General features: G+C 35.1%; 1 protein-coding gene across 1 annotated transcript; it reads right to left on the bottom strand.

The window, feature by feature from the left end:
* Positions 1–202: 202 nt before the first annotated feature.
* On the bottom strand, positions 203–4,510 carry LOC114370102 (ankyrin repeat domain-containing protein 13B-like). Its single transcript, XM_028327387.1, has 2 exons — positions 2,608–4,510; positions 203–811 (listed from the first exon to the last, which is right to left on the bottom strand). Exons 1-2 carry the CDS (start codon positions 3,973–3,975, stop codon positions 506–508), a joined length of 1,674 nt encoding a protein of 557 aa, XP_028183188.1. The 5' UTR covers positions 3,976–4,510; the 3' UTR covers positions 203–505.
* Between the last annotated feature and the right edge of the window lie 19,659 nt (positions 4,511–24,169).

Genomic DNA, 24,169 nt, shown 5'->3' with positions numbered 1-24,169 from the left:
TGGTAGTGAAAGAAGAAGGATGAGGGGACAGGTCATAAGTTCAAATCTCCCACTAACAAAAACTACAAACTAACAACTAATATTTGTTGGAGATATAAGATTAACCGGATGGAGTGAAGGGAGGGAGAGATATGTTGTGAGTTCGAATCCCCCGCTAACAAAAATTAAACAACTAACATTTGTCGATAAAAAAGAACTAATATGTTGATAAAAAAAGTGTGGATTCTCCTAATCAAAGCTTTAAATTGCAGTTACAATTGAGATAAAAATACAAAGGATGTGATAAAAATAAGGCCAACAATTACAAATGATGGTTGGTGTTAGTCACATGTGAAGTAACTGTATCTAGCTATTGCTTAATTTTTCCTTAATTTCTCACCTTTCCCTACCCTGAGAAGTGAGAACACTTCACCTTTAGGTGAGAAGATTACCTCAACTTTTGATTCACCTTTATAGAATTCCTATTTGAAATCTTTTGTTAGCTATTTACTTCCATGCATTTTTCCTATTCTAGTCCTCTCTTTTTTAACTTATCTTCAATAGTAACCCATTTATAACCAGAGGGAATAGCAAACAGGTCCTGGTCATCAAATATTTTACTACTAGATTCCGCACTTGTTGTACTTGATCTAGAAGGGGTCTTTATCCACCCAAACCATGATGAGGAATGCTCCTCTTCTGGGTTCTCTTGGTCACTTGAAGTAGGACTTGATGGGGCTGATTCAAACTCATCTGCATTTTCATGTTGCATTTCTTCAAACTTTGTAAAAGTTACCAATACTCTAACAGTGGACACCACAGGGATGGCAACCTGAATTTGCAAAGTCAATGAAAGGGGTATACAGTCATATATATTAACCAAAAAGTTAGAATAGGAAAAAAGGGAAAGATCTAATACAAGCACGGAAGAGATAGAAAATAAATCATAAATACTATCAAAATTTCCCTTTTTATTATTCATGTTTAGATTAAAAGTTCTTATCATATAGATTATATCTACTAATATAATATTAACAATTTTTTTAATACCTTATTAACATACATTAAAATTGACCTGTTACTTTTAAAATATATATAAAAAAAAATCAATTTGACATGTTTCTATAGTTATTTAATTTTGACAAAATTTGACTGAAATAATCAAAGTAATATAGAAATATAATTCAACAATTAGATTAATAAAAATTACATTTTATGTAAAAGTTATTGATAGAGTAAAAAATTTGTTTAACTCGTATTAGTGTACGTTGATGCCTCCTATATCTATACATATTGTGCCAACTACCAACATTGGACTGTTGAATCAATACTCTGGCAGGGATGTAACCTTACCCATTAGCCCATTAAGAATTCTATTGTGCATAGTCTGTGAAATACCTAAACCATTAAGATCCAATTTGTTTCAGAAGATAAGACTAGAGCTTGATAGAATTACAGGTTAGGCGCAAATATTAGCACAGCATGATGTCAAGGTTTTAAATAACTCATTTTGGTGTCAAAACACCATTTGCAACTTTTAGTGGTGAGCACACAACTATCAATTGCAGACATATACACCTAAACAGTGGAAATTGTGAAAATAATCCATCTACATGCAAATTGTATCATAATACATAATAATTAATTGTTCTCATACTAATATCATTCAACAGCAAGTCTAGATTTCTCAAGCCAAATTCATGTTGAAATCTATGTTCTGGAGACCTGATGAACTCTTGGTTTAGTTGAATTCTTCTTTTTTAAACATCACTGTCATGTGTGAACAAGTTTATTATCCTTTCATTCTATTTATATAGAAAGCCAAGAAAATAGAGTTCTCATTTTCCATCCAATTAGAAATTTTTTCTTGGGAAGGTTCTAAAAACTTTTTTTGGGCTTCTCGTACCACAATTTTAAGGCTTGCTTGATAGATGTGAAACATGAAATGGATAAGGGCTAGAATGAATGCTCCAAATTATGATTTATGGTTGGATACATTCTCAAAGTTCACTCCTTCCCTCTTCAATATTTTCATGTTCATCCTACCAAGCATATCATTAGTCTTTAAGATTAACAAAGTGTGTGTGTTATTTGTATAAAGGCACTGGTAGCTGCAAAAGAATGTAACTAACTTCTATCTAATGCCTAGATGACAAGTTATATCTATCTGTCTATATATATATATATAACAATTCAATCATGAAAAGACATTTCTACATGCAGACTAAAATAATCTTCAGTCTTTATGATTGAACTCTAAAGCTTTCTGATAATTTTCTAGAAATACTCTCTTGAAGAGACAACTAGCCACCAACAATCATAGATGAGTTCAGATATCAGCTTCTATCAGAAGCATTCAAGCTTAAAAATGCACAGCAAAAGTAGTATAATACACCTTTTAAGTATAGAAAAACGTATTATCTACCATAACCAACTCGTGATGAGACATCATAAATCATAAATAATAATAGTAATTTTCCCTAGTGAGTACTGCATCAAGGAAAACAAGAGGGAAAAAAACTAAGTAAACATATAATTAAATGGAATTTTCATATTCCATTGACTTGTGCCAAAATATTTTAGATGTCTAGTGAAATGCTCAAATCAAAGAACAGAGAGAGGACATACCTTGATTGGAAAGGATTCCTTTGGAAGTTTTGTTGTAAGGAGTTCTCTTAACCGACGAACCGCTTTAAGTTTTTCAGCAAGAATGTCAAGCATAGGTAGCAATTCATCAATTTTTAGTGGAAAGTTTTGGGAAAGCCAAAGAGAAGGCATCATCCCTCTCTTAAACTGGCTTTCACCCTTTTGGTTAACAGAAATCTCAGCAGATTGTGCACTGGTGGTGTTTTTGTCCTTGTTGTGGTCTCTATGTCCACCAGACCTTCCTTTCTTTTCTTTCTTTGCATGTTTACTTTTGTGAGTGTGGCCATTATCATCTGATGAATTCATTGCAGCTTCCAATTGCTTCCTTTCTTCATCTGTCAAAATGTCTTCAATTTTTTCGTTGTCCTTCATATTAGCTTGCTTGGGAGCTGGCTTGGCCTCGGGTGGTGGAGCTCCAGGGATCCTTCTGGATTTGACACTAAGAACCACATTTTGCATGTCATAGACCTTAGCTTTCCATGGCCCCACCATTTCTTTTCTCTCCTTTCTCCTCCATGTTAACTGGGGAACAAGAAGTGCCTGACTCACATCAATCCCTACCCTCACTGATTCAGACCTAGACTTCCTAGCCAATGTGTTCTTAACCTGTCTATCAGTGGGGGCAACTTTACGAGGTGAAGCCACAATTACCTCCTTCTCTTTGTGCAAGACTTTGAACAGCGATCCGGGGAATTTCCGCTCATCGTCTGAAGTACCATCGCCAAGGAAAAGAATGCTCTGATTAGACCTCTTGATCTTCAAACCATCAAATCCAGCCAAAGTCATATCTGCCCTCATATTCCCACCCTTTTTCCAAATCTTGTAAGTATCCGAAGGCGCAATCCTCGAGATGAAAGGTATCACAGAACTCTCAAAATGGAATGTAATCTCCATGTAGAAGTCCTTCATCCTTCTCACAGTCCCTATATACCTAGGCAACCTTCTATAATATTTTTTGTCATAGTCATTCCAATAGTACTTGATCATAATCATTGCTATTTTATCCTGTTTGTTAATAATAGCTTCTCTAAGAGCGGTCCATCCTTCCGTGTTCTTCAACCTACCATTTGCCCCAGCATCCATGAGCATTTCAGTTGCAACAATGTCACCAAGTTTTGCAGCCAAGTGAAGAGGGGTGTCACCATGTGGCACATCCCTCCTATCCACCACAACTGAGATGGCTGCAGCTTTCTCATCCTCAGCTATTGAAGCAGCCTCAGTTTTTATCTCAAAGGGGTTACCTAGTTTTGGGAGAACTCCAAGTATCTCCTTAAGGCCAACATGATCCTTCAATATTATAGCCTTGTGCACACAACTATGACCATATTCTGAGACATTAAGCCCTGCCATGCCTCACAAATTAGAGGGTAACAACCCACACTAGCCAATTATCACATCCAAAACAGGCTTTCTTTCCACACAATTATTACGGATACCAAAATTATGGGGAAAATTCGATTCAATTGTTAACTGCTCCTACCTACCCCGGAAATCGGGTTGACCGCCAATTCGAGCTATAGCATATGATTTCATAAAACTGTACGATCTGAATAAGGAGGAACTCAAGAAATGAAACAGATCCATTGACAATAAAGGAAAAATTTGGTGGAAATCATGAATGGAATCAACCCAATTTTGATCACAAACAAACAAACAGCAAAATCAATATATAGCTGAGACAGATCATGAAGAGGGGAAGATTTCATTGAGAAAACAGCAAAACAGAAAAGAAAAAAAAAGAAGAAATAATTACTTATAATGGAAACTATAAGTGAGCGGTAGATACACACACTTAGAAGCAAAAATCTTAAAATGGAAAAGATTATTTTAGATCAGGATGTGTGGATCGTAGAGAAAATTCAACTCTCCCAAATTAAGCCATAGAGAATGAGGGGGAGAATTTTTGCTTTTCATATTATTTAGCTGATTTTCAGAAAATATTTTAATTTTTTTTTCTTAGAACTTTGTATTTTATTATTGGGATACATACAAAGGAAAAGCAGTTAAAATTCAACCCAGTTAAATAGGGACATTTTCTTAGTGCACCTAGCAAAATTGTTGAGGCATCCAACATTTTAAGTGGAGTGGCCAAACCTTCCTTCACTTAAAATTTTAAAAAGCTTTCCCTCTCCCTCTCCCTTCCCTCACACATCTAATGTTCATCTTCCGTTTATGCGCCGTGTAGCCATTCGTGCCCCCGTTCGTGCCTCCCTCCGTCCGTGTCGTGCAGTTAGTTTGTGCCCCTGCGGTGGATGTTGACTTTGGCATCATCTCCACCGTAAGTCCCTTTGTCACGCCTCTCTTGTTTTCGCTTTTGACAATGGTGTATACGGATTAGCTATCCGTATATGTTAATCCGTATGGATTATACAGATTTCTAATATGTATATTTAATTTTTTTAATTTATTAATTTTTAAATAATAATGTTGTTTATTTTAATGTGTTTTTATTTAATTAATTATATTTACTTTTTAAGTTGGTTTTTAATAATTAATTTTTTCAATACGTAAAAAATTTAAGAAATTACTTTATTAAAAAATGAATGTATAAATATTTATTTTATTTATTTTTTAAAATATAAGCAATTTAATTATATTTGATATTTGAAAAATTTATTTATATATTTTAAAATATCATTAATTCTGAATTTTTATAAGTATATATTCTAGAAGTTAGTTTAACTAGAAAATCTAAATTTGTGAATAACAATTTTTTCTATTGATATAGTCATATAAATATTATTACACTAATAGTATTAAATATTTATATAAATGGTCTTTGGAAGTATAAAATTAGAATTTCTTCATTTGTTTATAAATATTTAAAAGTATTCAGATACTAATTTGTTAAAAATGAAATACTCATTTATTAGAAATAAAAAACAAAATTGCTTTTAGATTTTTATCATATATTTAAGTTTACTAGAATTAGTGATGTGAAGTCTATAAATATTTAAAAAGAATTTCTATATTGATTTATGAATATATAAAGTATTTAAAAAGTTAATTAAAAAATTATTAAATATTTATATGTTAATTATTAAATACTAATTGATTCAACATTTATAATTAAATTTATTTATTAGTGAATTTGTTAGTTAGTTTATGAAACTTAACTATTATTTGAATGATGACATTAATTGTTATTACTATTTAAATGTGCATGTTATGGTTAAAACCAGAGGATTGTGTTAGGCTTTAGGCAGGATTATAGGAAGAGCCTTAGGGACATAAGTTAGTGGTGATGCGGATGAAGCCCCTCAACGGCGAAGGTTGACAATATCTCAACGTAGGCAACAAACAACTACACATGTTGCTAAGGATATTGAGCCCGTGGATCACGCAGCCGATGAGGTCCATGACCAGCCTCAGGAGGCAGTTGCTGATGATGTACATGGTGAATCCCAGGGTTTTCCAGACAGGCCCCACGATATCATAATTTTGATGGACTATGTTCATCATGTGGCAATCATAGTTTGGAATGGAGATATATTTATTTTTAAAAATATATAATATTTCCATAACTATTTTTTATTCAAGTTGAAATGGTTTAAATTTTTATTTTCAAGAACATCATGAGTTGAAGTTGTCCTCCCATGGAAGAAAGGTAGAAAAATTTGAAAGGCCTGCTCCAAAGATTGAAGGCATAGTTATGATTAAGTTCTCTGATTGAATGTTTCTTGGACACTGGTGACATGGGACTTATATCTGGTTTTGCAAAGAGGTGGCATAAGGAAACTAGTAGTTTCCATCTTTCGGTAGGAGAGGTGACTATCACCCTCGATGATGTGGTATCGTTGCTACATCTACCCATTACAAGCGCCTTTCATAGCTTTGAGGCTCTTCATGTAGACAAAATCATGGACTTGTTAGTTGACTTGCTTGAAGTCAATTCACAAGCAGCAAGAGATGAGACATTGCAATGCCATGGGGCATATGTTCGGCTATCCTGGCTGCAAGACATTTATTATAGCAAATGTGATGCAGGACAGTGGACCGTAGCAGCTCAAGCATATCTTTTGCATCTGGTAAGTTGCACACTTTTTGCTAACAAGAGTACCACACTTGTGCATGTGGTATTCTTGGATGCATTTCGTGACCTCAGCCAAACTGGAAGCTACGCATGGAGAGCTGCTGCATTGGTCAGTATGTATGAGAATTTGAATAATGCGTCAAAGAGAAGCGCTAAGCAACTTGTAGGATATATCACACTTTTACATGTATTTATAATTTATTTTAAATTTAATTTTTAGTTTTGTAGTTTGTATTGAGTATTATTTTGAATTTTTTTTGTTTTTTAAATATGTGCAGTGTTGGATCTACATGCATTTTCCTACTGTTGCTTCTTCAATTGCTGCTGAAGATTAACATGAGAGGAAATCATGTTCTTGCCGTTGAAAGTATGGAAAGGCATTACTAGTGCTGACGTATTGTAAGCGGTTGGATAGATTGACGTATGAAGCTGTGTGCTAGATTCCTTATGGTGACCACCATGCATCCAGAGAATTTGAGCTGGTCTCATTATTTTTTGGACATATCAGATGGGGTCCATCTATTGTCATACACCGACCAGAGAGGGTTGTACGACAGTTTGATTATATGCAGACCATTCTCCACACCTTGCTGCTCCAACTTTCTCTATAAACAATATTGATGATAGATGGATTCAATTTTTTGAATCACATATCCCATAACGATTATATTCATCCACTTATCCATGATAACCTGCATAAAACAGTTTTAATTACATTTATTTAAAGCAAAATTAATCCATCAAAACGTAAAAAAAAAACTCATATACCAAGGATAATCCATCAACAAGTAGGGATCACTTTAATTCCTCAAATTTGTCTATGCCACCAAGCAGGTTGATATACTTATTAGACCATTTTGCAAGTTCTTTAAGCAAATGGTTACAAACCAAAGACCATGAATCTTCACCATACCTAATAAGGCATCAATTGCATGATATCCACAGTTACCATTAGGTTTGACATCAACAATGTTTTCAATGGAATCATGAATGCATGGATGAAATTGATCCAACATTAGCATGGTCCTTCATGGTTTTGGTTATTCAAATGATGATGCACTACATTTGACCTAAAACTTGCTATTTTGCACAGAATATAATGCATCAACATACTCCTAGTAAGACGGATCACACTTTGTTGATCTTTGATGTTTGGTCATTGTTTCTTCAAAGCACATTATGTTTTGACCTTTTCTGAAGGAGCACTCATAGAGTTTACATCAAGGTAGGCAATTTCTCGAAGTTTACTCTTTAGAGTAATTTTGCCACAAACATCAAGCTCTTGAAATCGCTTGGATATGCTTTCCATCTCTTCGTTTATGCTGATTTTAGGCTTAGATAACCCTTGGTCTGAAAAACTTAGCCTCCACCAAAACATATGGATTGCGCCGAGAGGTATGCTACCGACAACAAATCTAGATAACTCACATGGATAAGAAAGACTGTGAGTAGTTCTCATTACACATCAACAATTAGAATTGTCAATACCAACATAACTTACACACTCAAACTCAGTAACAATCTGGTTTAAAGCATACCTTGATACCATGTGATAACTGCAAAATCTGAGCTAATTTGATAGTCAATTTTGGCTAATAATGATAATAATTTCTTCACTTTATTATTGATTTTAATGAAATAACGAAGAAATTAACATCTTTGCAATTTTTTATTAGTAGAAGTCAAAAGAAGAAGATTCCAAGCACTTTAGAGGAAATTGATGAAAAATATGGAAGAAAAAGTATTGAAGAAGGATTGGACAGCTTGCTCAGTGTGCAATCTAGGCCCAGCGTGTACTTTCGCTTAGTGGGCAAGTTCAGGCTTAGCGTGCAATCTCGCTCAATGCGCAACGCAGGCTTAGCGCGAGAAGGCCCATGAGGAAGCCCAAATGTGCGCTTAGCGCGAAAGCTCTCACTAAGCACAAGGTCAGCATGAAAAGTTAGCTACCTTGGGCCTATAAAATTAGTAGGAAGCAGAAGGAAAAGACATCAAGTCTCAAAGCTATCCAAAGCTTGGGCTTATCGCTTAGGGGAAACCCCTATCTCTTTTAGCCATTCCCCTTTTTCTTGTTATTAGTCATCCAACCTTTTCTTCCATTAGCACCTGAAGTGTAAAGTCTCTCATGGCTATGAGAGGCTAAACCCCTTTTGTTGGGAGCCTGGAGGCCAAAATCTTGTAATGTAATTCTTCCCTATTATCTATTTAATGTAATTCTATTTCTATTATTCTTCTCTGTGCTTTTCTGTTACTATGGTTTGATCACCCATATAATGTTTAGAGGATAATGTACTGAAAAATGATTATTTTTTAAAGAACTGCGGAAGGGTATCTGAATAAATTCATTGATAGAAATAGATTAACATTTATTTTACCCAAGAATTTTTGCATCTATTATCTTAATGCACTTTGTTATTTTATCTCTACAAAGAAATTTGGTGGGAAATGAGAAATAAACTAGGCCCTTCATGCGGGAAACCAAAGATAGGGTGATTCAGTAGATGCGGGTGGAAACGAAGATATCATTAAATAGAAAAAATCTTTTACATTATATCATAAGTAATTTTGGCATACTAGGCCCCTAACATCATTGCATTTTGATTCCATCTTTTCACATTTACATTATTGTTTATTTTTCTTGCTATCTTTCTTCAATTTCTTCAATTTCTTTTCACAATTGGGATTCAACACTTGGAATTCCATTCTAATCTTTACTACTTGTGATAAAATTGATTTACTTGTCCATCTGTTAACAAGTTTTTGGTGCTATTGCCGGGGACTTTGGTTTTCGTACTTGGTTGTTACAAATCCCAATTTGAGAGCAATCATTCTTTATTTTTAAATTATGTTTCATTTTTTATTCTTTTTATTTTTTTTAAAAAAAAACTATTTTCAATTTTTCTTTATTCACTCTTATTTTATTCTATTTTTTTAAAATTAACTTTAATTTTTTTCTTTGATAACCTGCACGGTAGTTGTTTCTTTTGTGTATGCGAGGAAACAAACTTGTTCCTTTGGATCTGGAAATTGAAGCAACCTCAAAAAGAACAACGTTACAAGAAAAAGGAGAGAGCAACAAGAGGTGCAGATTAATCAAGGAGAGAGAGGACCTTCATCATCCGAATTATCCTCTCTCTCTCCTTTGACCAGTCCACATCCTTTCCTTGAAGAATGCATCATGGCAGAAGACCATCTATAGAGGATGACGCTAGAGGAATACTCTAGCTCTGCTACACCTCAGTACTTCACCAACATAGCCAAACCGAACGTGCAAGCAGCCAACATCTTATATCCACATTCCCTCATCCAACTGATCTAGGGGAATCTGTTTCACGGCCTACCGAGTGAAGATCCGTACGCCCATCTAGCCACATAGATCGAGATTTGCAACACGGTGAAGATAATAGGAGTGCCAGAAGACGCCATTCGCCTCAATCTATTTTCTTTCTCTTTGGCCAGTGAAGCAAAAAGATGGCTTCACTTGTTCAAGTGGAATAGCCTACGGACATAGGACGAGGTGGTGGAAAAGTCACCGAAGAAGTACTTCCCGGAGTCTAAGACTGCTGAGGGTAAGGTGGAAATCTCATCCTTCCACCAACACCCCAACGAATTGTTGAGTGAAGCTCTTGACCGCTTCCATGGGTTGCTCTGGAAGACTCCTACAAACAGGTTTAGCGAGCCAGTCCAGCTCAACATCTTCATTGATGGCTTGCGACCCTAGTCCAAGTAACACCTCGATGCCTCAGTTGGTGGGAAGATCAAGCTGAAGACTCCAGAAGAAGCCATGGAGCTGATAGAGAATATGGTAGTCAGTGATCACACCATCCTCCGTGATTGAGCCTACATACTCACAAAGAAAAGTCTTCTTGAGCTCACTTCTCAAGATGCTATGTTGGCTCAAAACAAGCTTCTGGCCAAGACCTTAGAGACCCTCACAGTAACTCTGAGTAATCTCCTTCAACAACTGCATGTAGTGTAACCTCCTCCATCTTCAGTCATGCACATCGGGAGATGCAACAACTATGGTGGCACTCACGAGTCAGGCTCATGCATGGTCCAAGATGACGCATCCAATGAAGTTAACTACATGGGTAGTCAGAATCATTAAGGATTCCATCAAGGAGGACCACCAGGATTTTATCAGAGAGGATGTGCGTGATGAGGAATGAGAAAAGAAAAAAAAAGGAGAAAAAATAAGAATAAGGAGAGTGGTGATGAGGTCTCAACCATTACGACCAAGACCAAGAGCCAGTTAGCTCGGGAGGCTAGAAGAAAGAAGATACCTTCAGTCTGAGTGAAGAAATCTCCATATCCCTTAGTGTCATCCAAGCATAGCAGGGAGCAATGCTTTGCTCATTTTCTTGACATCTTCAATAAGCTGGGGATCACCATTCCCTTTAAAGAGGCTTTACAGAAGATGCCTTTATATACCAAATTCATAAAGGACTTCCCCAAAGGGAAATATGTCAACAATGAGAACATAGTGGTAGAGGGCAATTGCAATGCAGTGATCCAAAGGAAGCTACCACACAAGCTCAAAGATTCATGAAATGTGACTATCCCATGCTCCATTAGGAATGTGTCTGTAGGGAAGGCTTTCCTTGCCTTGGGAGCAAGCATCAACTTGATGCCTTTGTCCATGTGCCAAAGAATTGGAAATCTAAAGATAGCTCCTACAAGGATGACACTCTAGCTGGCAGACCGTTCCATCACAAGACTGTTCGGGGTAGTTGAAGACGTCCTGATCAAAGTCCACCAACTCACTTTTCCAGTGGACTTTGTAATCATGGACATTGAAGAAGATGTTGAGATCCCCTTGATTCTGGGTCGGCCATTCATGGTGACCGCAAAGTGTGTTGTGGACATGGGAAAGGGCAACTTAGAGATGAGTGTGGAAGACCAGAAAGCCACCTTCAACTTGTTTGAGGGAAGTAAGTATCCCATTGATAGCAAGACTTCTTTTAAGGTGGAGGAAATTGAGCAAAAAACTAACCTTGTTGGGGGGCACCTGAATTATGTGTTTCTAGAAGAAGATGAAGCCAAGCCAGATGTGAATCCTATAGACTCTTCTAGTGTCATGCTGGGGCCAAAACAGGCCAAGACCCGAGGCACTCCAGACATTCCACTAGCGGTCCCTCCTCCAGGCCTCTCTCTTCCACCTACTGGCCGTTCTCTGCCTTTTTTCTTAGCCAAAGCAGCTTCTCTCTATGCTGCATAGCCTCCACCACAACCAATACCTACTAATGCAGAGCCTCCACCATCTCTTCCTCCAACAGCCGGTGATGACACCAGAGGCATTCCTAGCCCAAGTTGCTTGGCCAGGAGTCTAACTTCCTTCTGTTAGGGGGGTGACACCTTTGGTGTTGCTGATGATGATGCCGCAGATGTTGAAGTTGATGATGATTATGTTGTAGACATCAGTGATGCTCACAGAGCTTGGGATTCGGGGCCCACACAGGATTGAGGCCCATTTTTTACCAGGAATTTTTTTTCTTTTCTTTATTTTTCTCGTCTTTCACTTTTCTTTTTCTTTAGTTTTCTTTCAATTTCAGTAGTTTAATTTCATTCATTGAATAAAAAATTGTAGGATAGAGACATAGGAAATTAGTAATTGGCTGTGACTTGTTCTGGATGAATTGATGCATGAGATACTGTGTACTGATGAGATAATTGTTCTGATTCTTGTGTGAGCAAGTGTCATTGTGAGTGATGAAGTATGAATCGAAAGCACAAGAGTAAAGAGGTTAGCATGTATGAACGAAAATCATGGTTGGATAAGCCAGTACTTCATAAATGTCCAATGAGTTGTGCGAATCTTTGAGAGAAAGATTGTCTTTAAACTTCCTAATTTTGCATGATTCTTAGTTTGTTTGAGTATATACAGAATGTGGAAATGATCAAGGCCTTGTTTGCATTAAATTGTTTCAGCCACTTAGCCAAATAGCCACCCTGAAAAGAATTAATACATCCCTTGCACCTTGTTGACCCTACAATGAATAAATTGCTTTGAAACCCGTGCCAAATGAAATTAATAACTACCTTATCTTAGGTTGTAAGAAAGCATGGGTTAAGGAAAATTTGCCCCTAATTTGGGGGAGGATTCTTGGGTGATTTTTGTTGCAAGGACATTAATAACAACACACAACCAAAGGTAAATTACAGCATGTGGTCAATTGCTATAGTGCCATTGTTAGTTCATAAAGAAACAAAACAAAAAAAAAAGAAAAAAAGAGAAAATCTTTTACATTACATCATAAGTAGTTTTGGCATACTAGGCCCTAACATCATTGCATTCTGTTTCCATCTTTTCACATTTAAATTACTATTTATTTTTCTTGCTATCTTTCTTCTTTTCTTTTACTCTAAATTTCACACTTACAATTTTTTTTATCTCTTTCTTGTTCTCTTTCCTCTCATTACTTAATAATTGAGTTTGCATCACTTAAGTACAACCAAAGTCCCTGTGGATTCGACACTCAGACTTCCATTTTAATATTTACTACTTATGATAAAATTTATACACTTGTCAATCGGTTAACACCATGCCAAGTAGTTTCTTGTATAAGGTAACTTTAAAAACATGTCCAATCACATGTGTACTTGTCTCAAAAGATGCCTTAATTTATGTGTGTTACACCATGATCATGTTGATCATGGCTTTTCAAACACTACGTAGGTCTCCAAGACTATTCTGTAGTAGTCTCTTTAAGGACCAATGACTAGACTTAACCCTGCATATGAAATACACAAACAAGTAAACAAAAACAATTATTTTTATCTATTAAATTCTAAACCCTAACAACAACAAATATTTACAACTTTCATACCTGTTAGTTGTTGTGTTTTCTAAACTCATCACCTTATTCGTCCAGCCTTTAACAAATCTTTCTTTATGGGGAATTAACCATGTTTGCTTGACAGAATCAACAAACATTGGCCATAGTGAGCAAACAATTTCAAACTTCATAAGGCACTCATCAAACTCTTGCTCAAAAGGACAATCCACCAAACTCCCCCAGACTTTCATGACATAATCCCATGCATTTTTTTTACCAACCAGGGTTTTACATTTGCCTTCACATTCTTATCAATGTGAAACCGACACAACAAATTGGTTGAGTCAGGGAAAACAATTTTTACTGCATTTATCAATGCTAGATCTTTGTCGGTAACAATAACTCTAAGGAGTGCATCACATATGAGAAAAATACCTCGAAAATCGTTCTAGAGCCCAAACATCATTATTTAGACGTTCTCCCTCTAAATAGGCAAAAGTAGCAGCAAATGTCATCCTGTTGGTGTCACACCAACAACGTCAAGTAACGACAAATTATACCTATTTGTTTTGTGGGTACTATTGATGAGAAATACCAAATTACAGGCATTGGATAATTTGACTGCATCAGGATGACTTCAAAATATATCGCGTACAACATCTTGATCCTTCATTCTATACCAACGAATATATTGATCCCATTCAAGAAGCTTCATTAGTAGTTGCATTTTAGTTTTACTATCTCTTATGGAAGAACAATATGCATATCTTTCATTGTATACTTACTTGATTGTTGTATAACTGTTGACATTGTGCTCCTTCAATGTTAGAAAAATATTTCTTGGTTTGACCATTGACTTTGTCATATCAATAACAATAATTTTCTCATCCTTAGTCAATTGACCAGCCTATGGATGTCTAACTAATGACTTAGCCAATGCATGATTGTGACTCCCACACATTAACTTCATCATCCATCATTCACCTCCCATCACCGGTTTCACTCGCAGCTTAAAAGGGCACCCACATTTTGTATTGCCAGTAAGTGTTCGTACCAAATCTTTCTTCCTGGCCATATACTGATCACTCATTTCACAACCAATTAAAACAAATCAGGTTCTTCCCCTAAATTCAGTATTTGTGTTTGACCTCATAATCACTGCCACAAAACTAATATCATACACAACAGATCGAACCCAATGAAAAATATCATTACGGGTAGCAAACACCTACATTGTAGTCCATTCATGTTTAGTCTTCAATGGACATTCATTTACTTACTTTAACAACAAACAATCATATTAATACTTAGGAAGTATTGAAGGCATAAGAACAATCAACATGTTGATGCACACCAAGTTCCTCTCCATTTTCTTCATTAACACTATTGGCCAAGTGGCCTCAAATATCTTAAGAAGGGGTGGTTGAATTAAGATATTATAAGTTATTTCCCCAATTAAAAATTCTATTTAACTTTCTATTCAAGTTATAAATTCCCTTAATGATGAATTTCTTAAATATTGATTCAAATAGAACAATTTGAATATGAATATAAACCAATGATAAATAAAGGAGTTTAAGGGAAGAGAAAGTGCAAACTCAGATTTATACTGGTTCGGCCACACCCTTGTGCCTACGTCCAGTCCCCAAGCAACCTGCTTGAGAGTTCCACTATCTTGTAAATTCCTTTTACAAGTTCTAAACACACAAGGACAATCCTTCCTTTGTGTTTAGAATTCTTTCACAACAAGAGACCCTCGGTCTCTTAATCCCTTTTCAGAATAAAGAAGAAGAGAAGAAGAAATCTCTCTTGAAAGAGATAGATTGAACAATTTGAGCACTCAAATAATTCCTTATTGAATCACAAGTATTTTGGCCAAGGAATTTGTAAGAGGATAAAACGATTTTGCTTTTTAAGAGGATAAGACCTTTTTGTTCTGAAAAACTCTTAGCAAATTCGTGTCTCAAGTCACATATATATAGGCCTTTGATAGCCATTCAAGAACCACATAAAAAGATGTGTGTTGAGAATATTTTCTGAAAATCTGCTCTGGTAATCGATTATAGTATATGTGTAATTGATTACAAGCTTTAAAATTTGAATTAAAACGTTCAGAAACTGCTGGTAATCGATTACCATATATGTGTAATCGATTACACAGTGCAAATTTTGAATTCAAATTTTAATAGCTGTTGTAAATCAGTTTTGGCCACTCGTAATCGATTACATCCTCTGGTAATCGATTACCAGAGAGTAAATCTCTTTGAAAAAGACTTTTTAACTTAAAAATTCTTGGTCAAACCTTTTGCTACTTCAATTGGAATTTCCTTCCTATTTAATATACCTTTTCTAAGATTCTAGAGACTGTCTTGATTATCCATCTTGAATATCTTTGATTTCTCGGTCTTGAATAAAGCTTTGTGAAACATGTAATCCTTTGGCATCATCAAAACATCAGCTTGATCCTTTGTCTACAATCTCCCCCTTTTTGATGATGACAATCAATCCTGAAATCAAGACAAACCATATACAAGATGATAGCACGTTCACACAGCCCTTACTCCCCCTATCTTTTGGCATGTATGCCTATGCGTAACTTTAATGATTTTAATTGATTTCTAACCCAAGTTCTCTCAAGTTCTCTCCCCCTTTGGAAACATAAAAAAGAACTAAACAAATCAATCAAAATCCAAACAGAGCCAAACATTAAACCAAAATAAATCCATACATTGTCATAACCAACCAAAGCAAAGTCCAGAAATATAATAATAGTGCAAGAGTACGATAACTAGAGCAACAAAAAGCCAAATACACGGCGATAAAACAAAGTACTAATAATACTTAATTACTAATAAGACTTAGTCATAATAATAACAATTAAGCTAAGAGGATGATGGAGGCGGTGGTGGTGGATCAAAGCAAGTACGGATGAAGGAGACATCTTCTTCAACTTGTGTGAGGCGAATATCCATGCCGGCAAAGCGTGTATCCAATGAGTCGAAACGTTCACCAGCATAAGAATGAAGACCTCGTAATTCGGTAAGGACTTCATTCAGGAGTGCTGAATCTTCACGCTGAGGAGGAGGTGAAGGAGTACGCTCATCTTGAGGAGGGAGTGCGTCTTTCTTCAGCCATTGACCATTCCGATCCTTACGGTAACCAAATGAATTCACAGCACCAGCACCAATTGCAAAGGAACGCTTGACTTGAACAAATGGCTCATCATCAAGCGGAATTTGAAAATGACGCAGAAACAAAGTTATCAACTGTGGGTAAGGTAGAGGTGCATTGGCCCGTAATGCCTTATGCATTCGGTACCGAACCAAATGGGCCTAGTCGATCTGACGACCGGTGAGAAAAGCCCACATCAGAATCAAATCCTCCTCAGAGACTTGTGCTAAATTTGAAGACCGGGGAAGCAAAATTCTAACAATGATATAGTGCATGATGCGATTATCAAAAGTTAATGATCCGGCCAGCAATCTATCGGTCATTTCAGCCTGGTCATTGCAGACCATACGACGAGCATCATGACTATAATAATCAAATTTCCAGTCATCAACAATGGTGCCTTCAAAAGGTGCACCTTGACTGGGTAAATGAGTTAAAGAAAAGAATAAGGACTGATCAATGATCATAGGAATACCATGCACCTTAGAGGAAATAATGCCATCCTAAATTTTCAAATTGCAGTAGAAGACCTTTACAAGTTTAGGATAATGTGGCAGTTTTAATGACATGAAATCAACAAGGCCAGAATTTTGAAACACTTGATAACAATCAAACGTTTCATCATTAAAGAACTTTATGTCTAGGTACTTAGGGTCTAATATGATCCTAGAAGAAAATTGAGAGAGGTACCGTAGACGTTGATCATCGGAAGAAAACAATGTGGATGATCTTGGAGATGATAAAGATGGATGAATAGGTGTTGTGGATGCTTCAGATGGTCCGTGGCGACAATGGGCAGCAGCAGTGGTGGTGGAGGATGATCCCTTTCTCTTCTTCGATGGCTCTGCCATTTGATGAAGTTTTAGTGGATTTTAATCGGTGGAAGTGAAAGAGGAGTGAAAAAGAGGAAGATTGGGCTTTACGGGACGTGATTTGGTGAAGAATTGAGTGAGATACGAAGATTTGAAGTTTTAGGTATGGAGGAGGCGTGAGGGGAGGCCGTGGCTGCACAACAATTCTGATTTCGTGAGTTTTTATAGACGAGGACGAGTTGTAATTGATTACAAGGCTTGGTAATCGATTACAGGAGTAATGAGCCTTCTGGTAATCGATTACAGGATGTTGTAATCGATTACAGGCTGCTTGTTCTTGTGTAATCGATTACAGTGAATGGTAATCGATTACCAGAGCATAACCTAGGCTAGTTTCTTAAAAAAAATACCCATATCTATGCTAAACATATATAATATGAATAATTATCACTACTAATGCACTTAATTCAATCATTCAACTATAAAACACACAGGAATACATAAATTCTATCATAATAACAAGAATTTAAACAAAATCAATCAAAGTAACATAAACAATCAATCATAAGAATAAATTAATCAATCAATCCTAAACATTACCTATCCAAATCACTAAGGTCTAAAAGTCCTAATTCTCTTCTTATTGAAAAGAATATATCCTTTGGGAGAGGTTTTGTAAAGATATTAGCAAGCTGATTCTTTGTATCAACAAACTCTAGCAAACAATCTCCCTTTAGAACATGGTCTCTTAGAAAATGGTGCCTAATTTCTATATGTTTCATTCTAGAATGTTGTACAGGGTTTTTGGATAGATTTATGGCACTAGTGTTATCACATCTAATAGGTATTCGATCAAGAAGAATACCATAATCAGATAATTGTTGCTTCATCCATAAAATTTGTGCACAACAACTGATGGCAGAGATATATTCCGCTTCAGCAGTGGATAAAACAACACTGTTTTGTTTCTTACTATGCCATGAGACAAGAGCGGATCCAATGAATTGACAAGTTCCACTTGTGCTTTTTCTATCCGTTTTAGATCCAGCAAAGTCAGAATCAGAATATCCTATTAAGTTACATGTTGAGTTCTTAGGATACCATAATCCTAAATTTATTGTACCTAATAGATATCTCATGATTCTCTTAACTGCACTCAAATGTGATTGTTTGGGGTTGGATTGAAACCTAGCACACATGCATACACTAAACATAATATCAGGTCTACTAGCAGATAAATAGAGAAGAGATCCGATCATACCTCGATACTGTTTCATGTCTATAGATTGACCAGATTCATCTTTATCTAAGTAACAGCTAGTGCTCATCGGTGTAGCCATGTGTTTTGCACTTTCCATCCCAGATCTTTTGATCAATTCCTTGCAGTACTTGGCTTGATTGATGAATATACCTTCTTGAGTTTGCTTGATTTGTAATCCCAGGAAGTACTTCAGTTCTCCCATCATTGACATTTCAAATTCACTTTGCATATCAAGGGAAAACTCCTTGCACAATGAATCATTAGTAGATCCAAAAATTATATCATCAACATATATTTGAACCAACAAAATATCATTATGCTTTCTCTTTATGAACAATGTGGCATCCACTTTTCCTCTAGAAAATTCTTTTTCTAAGAGAAAATTGCTTAAACATTCATACCATGCCCTAGGGGCTTGTTTCAAACCATAAAGAGCCTTTTGCAATTTATAAACATGATTTGGTTTATCCGGGATTTCAAAACCTGGGGGTTGTTCAACATATACTTCTTCTTGAATTAAACCATTTAGAAAATCACTTTTAACACCCATTTGATAGAGCTTAAAATCCATTATGGATGCATATGCTAAGAGCATTCTAATGGCTTCTAATCTTGCAACTGGAGCATATGTTTATTCATAGTCTATTCCATCTTCTTGATTATACCCTTTTTCTACTAACCTAGCCTTATTTCTAATAATTATGCCATGTTCATCTAATTTATTTTTAAAAACCCATTTTGTTCCTATGACAGGATAATTTTCAGGTTTTTTTACTAGTTTCCACACATTGTTTCTTTCAAATTGATTCAGTTCTTCTTGCATGGCAATGATCCAGTTATCATCTACTATGGCTTCTTTTATATTTTTAGGTTCAATCATAGATACAAAAGCCATATTATTGGATAAATCTTTAAGAGAATGTCTAGTTGTTACCCCTTTTGATATATCACCAATAATGTTGTCGAGGAGATGATCTCTTGAGGCTTTCCATTCTCTTGGAAGTTCATTATTTCCTCTTGCCCCATTATCTTGAGAATCCTCATTGCTTCCTTCATCTTTTTCTTTAGAGTCATTTCCATGAATATGTGTATCTTCTAAGGAATCTGAAATATCATCTAAAAAATCCTTCCTTGGAAGAATGACATTAGACTCATCAAAGGAAACATGTATAGACTCTTCAATTGTCATTGTTCTTTTATTATATATTCTATAAGCTTTACTATGCAGAGAATATCCAAGGAAAATACCTTCATCTGACTTAGCATCAAATTTTCCTAAGTTATCTTTTCCATTATTCAATACAAAACATTTACAACCAAAGATATGAAGATGTGAGATGTTTGGTTTTCTGCCATTGAACAATTCATATGGAGGTTTCTTTAAAATGGGTCTTATTAAAGCCCTATTTAAAATGTAACATGCAGTGTTAACGGCTTCAGCCCAAAAGTATTTTGGAAGAGGGGTATCATTTAATAAAGTTCTAGCAATCTCTTCCAAAGATCTATTTTTCCTTTCAACAACACCATTTTGTTGAGGGGTTCTTGGTGCAGAAAAGTTATGCTCAATCCCATGCTTATCACAAAATAATTCAAATTCTTTATTTTCAAACTCACCCCCATGATCACTCCTAATTGATATAATCTTGAGATTTTTCTTATTTTGAATGATTTTTGCAAGTTTTCTAAATGCTTGAAATGCATCATTCTTATGAGTGATAAAAAAGAGTCCATGTGAATCTAGAATAATCATCAACTATAACGAGAGCATAGTAACTTCCTCCAAAACTCATGATTCTGGAAGGACCAAACAAATCCATATGAAGTAATTGTAAGGGTTGAGTAGTTGAAACAATGTTTTTAGATTTGAAAGAAACTCTAGTTTGTTTTCCCTTTTGACATGCATCACATAGCCTATCTTTTTCAAATCTTAGTTTTGGCAAACCAACAACTAAATCTTTTGATATTAATCTATTTAAGTGTTCCATGTTTATATGTGCAATCCGTTTATGCCACAACCATGGATCATCATCTTTACTAAGAAAACATTGATTATTATCTAATTTTTGACTTAAGTCTATCATGTAAACATTGTTGACTCTAAACCCTATATGCTTTATATTCGTATCATGTTTATGTTCAATGACACATTTTTTAGAATCAAATGATACCAGATAGCCTTTGTCACATAATTGACTCACACTAAGCAGACTATGTTTAAGACCTTCAACAAGTAGAACATTTTCAATGGAGGTTGAAAAATTTGTACCTATTTTTCCAACTCCAAGAATTCTACCTTTGTTGTTGCCACCATAAGTTACATGTCCGCTTTTCTTAGGAGAGATATGTGTGAATTTTGATGTGTCTCCCGTCATATGTTTTGAGCATCCGCTATCTATGTACCACTTTTTCCTCAAAGGTTCCTACAAAATCAAGGTTGTGACTTAGGTACCCAAACTTTATTGGGTCCTTGTGTGTTAGTATGAATAAAGGATCCTTTTGGGACCCAAATCATTTTAATATTGTTGCAATTTCTTCTAAAATAGCATGTAGATGTGCCATGCCCTTTTCTTCCACAGTAAAAACATGTGATAGAACTAGAATTATATTTTTGTGTGGAAGTAGAGAAGTTTTTATGAAATTTTTGTTGTTTTTCAGATTTATATCCTAGTCCAGCCTTATTGGAGACATGTCTTTGTTTTCCTAATATGACATCTAAATTATTTTTACTATAAGAAAATTTTGCAAGTGATTTTTTCAACTCTTTGATTTCTTTTTCATACTTTTCACAACAACTACAAGAATTTGACATTTTCTTGTCAGAAATAGTAGAAATATGAACTTTTTCATTTGGTTTAGAAATTGAGACTTCATTTCTAAGATGATCTAATTCTTTGTTTAATTTTGAAATTTCATTTTCTAAATTTGAAATTGTTTTCTTTGAAGATGAAACTAACTTTGCAAGTTTAATTGACTCTTTATGCAGATCAGCAAATGCATCTTGCAATTCATCAAAAGAAATAGATAAGTTGTTTGAAGATGTTACCTCTTCATCACTTTCATAACTTTTAGCCATAAAGCAGAGGTTTATTTCTTCATTTTCTGAATCTTCAGAAGATTCCATATCATTTTCATCCCATGTAATGTATGCTTTCTTCAATTTCTTTTCATTAATATTTTTCTTTTTAGACTTCTCCATCTTTTTCTTGAAGATGGGACAATCAACCCTCAGATGTCCAGGTTGATTGCACTCAAAGCATTTTAGAGTAGAGGATGAAGTTTTTGTCCTTCTTTTAGGTTTAAAATTGGGTCGTTTTTTATTTCCTCTAACTCTCAGGAACTTGTTAAATCTTTTTACAAAAAGACTAATATCTTCATCATTATCCAAGTCAATTGAATCTTCTTTATCACTGTTTTCTTGGATTGCAGATGAGGCTTTAAGAGCGATTCCCTTCTTCTTCTTATCAGTTTCTTCATGCTGATTTAATCTCAATAATTCCATTTCATGCTCCTGCAATTTTCCAAATAGCGTAGCAAGAGACATACTAGACAAATCTTGAGATTTTGTGATGGTTGTTACCTTTGGTTGCCATTCTCTATTAAGACATCTTAAAACTTTATTTACTAGATCTTCATTTTGAAAAGTTTTTCCTAGAGATGCAAGATGATTAACTATGTGTGTGAACCTCTTTTGCATGTCTTGTATACTTTCATTTACATTCATCCTAAAAAGTTCATATTCACGAGTTAAAGTGTTTATCCTAGATCTTTTAACATCTGTTGTGCCTTCATGTGTTACTTGTAGTGTATCCCACATATCCTTAGCACTTTTACAATTTGAAACCCTAAAGTATTCATCTATTCCTAGGGTAGATGTAATAATATTTTTGGCCTTTAAATTATATTGTACTAATCTTCTTTCTTCCTCAGTCCAATATGCTCTAGGTTTTTCTATTGTTGCACTTCCGGCCATTATAGAGGGAACATAAGGTCCTTGTTCTATGGCTTCCCAAATATTTAAATCTATTGCCTCTATAAAGATTTGCATGCGGGTTTTCCAGTAGTGGTAACCCACTCCATTAAAGATAGGAGGTCTATTTATAGAATTTCCCTCGGGAAACAAGTAGTTTGATGAGGCCATATTTCTTGAAGCTTCTAAACTTTATACAAGAATGAAGCTCTGATATCACTTGTTGGACAAGTGGCCTCAGATATCTTAAGAAGGGGGGGTTGAATTAAGATATTATAAGTTATTTCCCCAATTAAAAATTCTATTTAACTTTCTATTCAAGTTATAAATTCCCTTAATGATGAATTTCTTAAATATTGATTCAAATAGAACAATTTGAATATGAATATAAACCAATGATAAATAAAGGATTTTAAGGGAAGAGAAAGTGCAAACTCAGATTTATACTGGTTCGGCCACACCCTTGTGCCTACGTCCAGTCCCCAAGCAACCCGCTTGAGAGTTCCACTATCTTGTAAATTCCTTTTACAAGTTCTAAACACACAAGGACAATCCTTCCTTTGTGTTTAGAATTCTTTCACAACAAGAGACCCTCGGTCTCTTAATCCCTTTTCAGAATAAAGAAGAAGAGAAGAAGAAATCTCTCTTGAAAGAGATAGATTGAACAATTTGAGCACTCAAATAATTCCTTATTGAATCACAAGTATTTTGGCCAAGGAATTTGTAAGAGGATAAAACGATTTTGCTTTTTAAGAGGATAAGACCTTTTTGTTCTGAAAAACTCTTAGCAAATTCGTGTCTCAAGTCACATATATATAGGCCTTTGATAGCCATTCAAGAACCACATAAAAAGATGTGACTGTTGAGAATATTTTCTGAAAATCTGCTCTGGTAATCGATTACACATATCGATTACAGTATATGTGTAATCGATTACAAGCTTTAAAATTTGAATTAAAACGTTCAGAAACTGCTGGTAATCGATTACCATATATGTGTAATCGATTACACAGTGCAAATTTTGAATTCAAATTTTAATAGCTGTTGTAAATCAGTTTTGGCCACTCGTAATCGATTACATCCTCTGGTAATCGATTACCAGAGAGTAAATCTCTTTGAAAAAGACTTTTTAACTTAAAATTTTTTTGCCAAACCTTTTGCTACTTCAATTAGAATTTCCTTCCTATTTAATATACCTTTTCTAAGATTCTAGAGACTGTCTTGATTATCCATCTTGAATATCTTTGATTTCTTGGTCTTGAATAAAGCTTTGTGAAACATGTAATCCTTTGGCATCATCAAAACATCAACTTGATCCTTTGTGTACACACACTAGGTATTCATATCAACTTTTTCAGACATTATGTTCTCATGCATTCACTGATCTTCATCCGTCTTAACAAAACATTAAAAAAAGTTCAATGACAAACAAATGACCATTAACCACACCATATATATACCATTACACAATTTTTTAATTTTTTATTGCATTTAATAATATAATACATTAAAATTCATAACCATATA

This window comes from Glycine soja, chromosome 10 (assembly GCF_004193775.1).
Source record: "Glycine soja cultivar W05 chromosome 10, ASM419377v2, whole genome shotgun sequence".
In the NCBI taxonomy this organism is placed as follows: domain Eukaryota; kingdom Viridiplantae; phylum Streptophyta; class Magnoliopsida; order Fabales; family Fabaceae; genus Glycine; species Glycine soja.
Note: the sequence above shows the minus strand (reverse complement) of the source record. Positions and strands in the feature narration are given on the sequence as shown.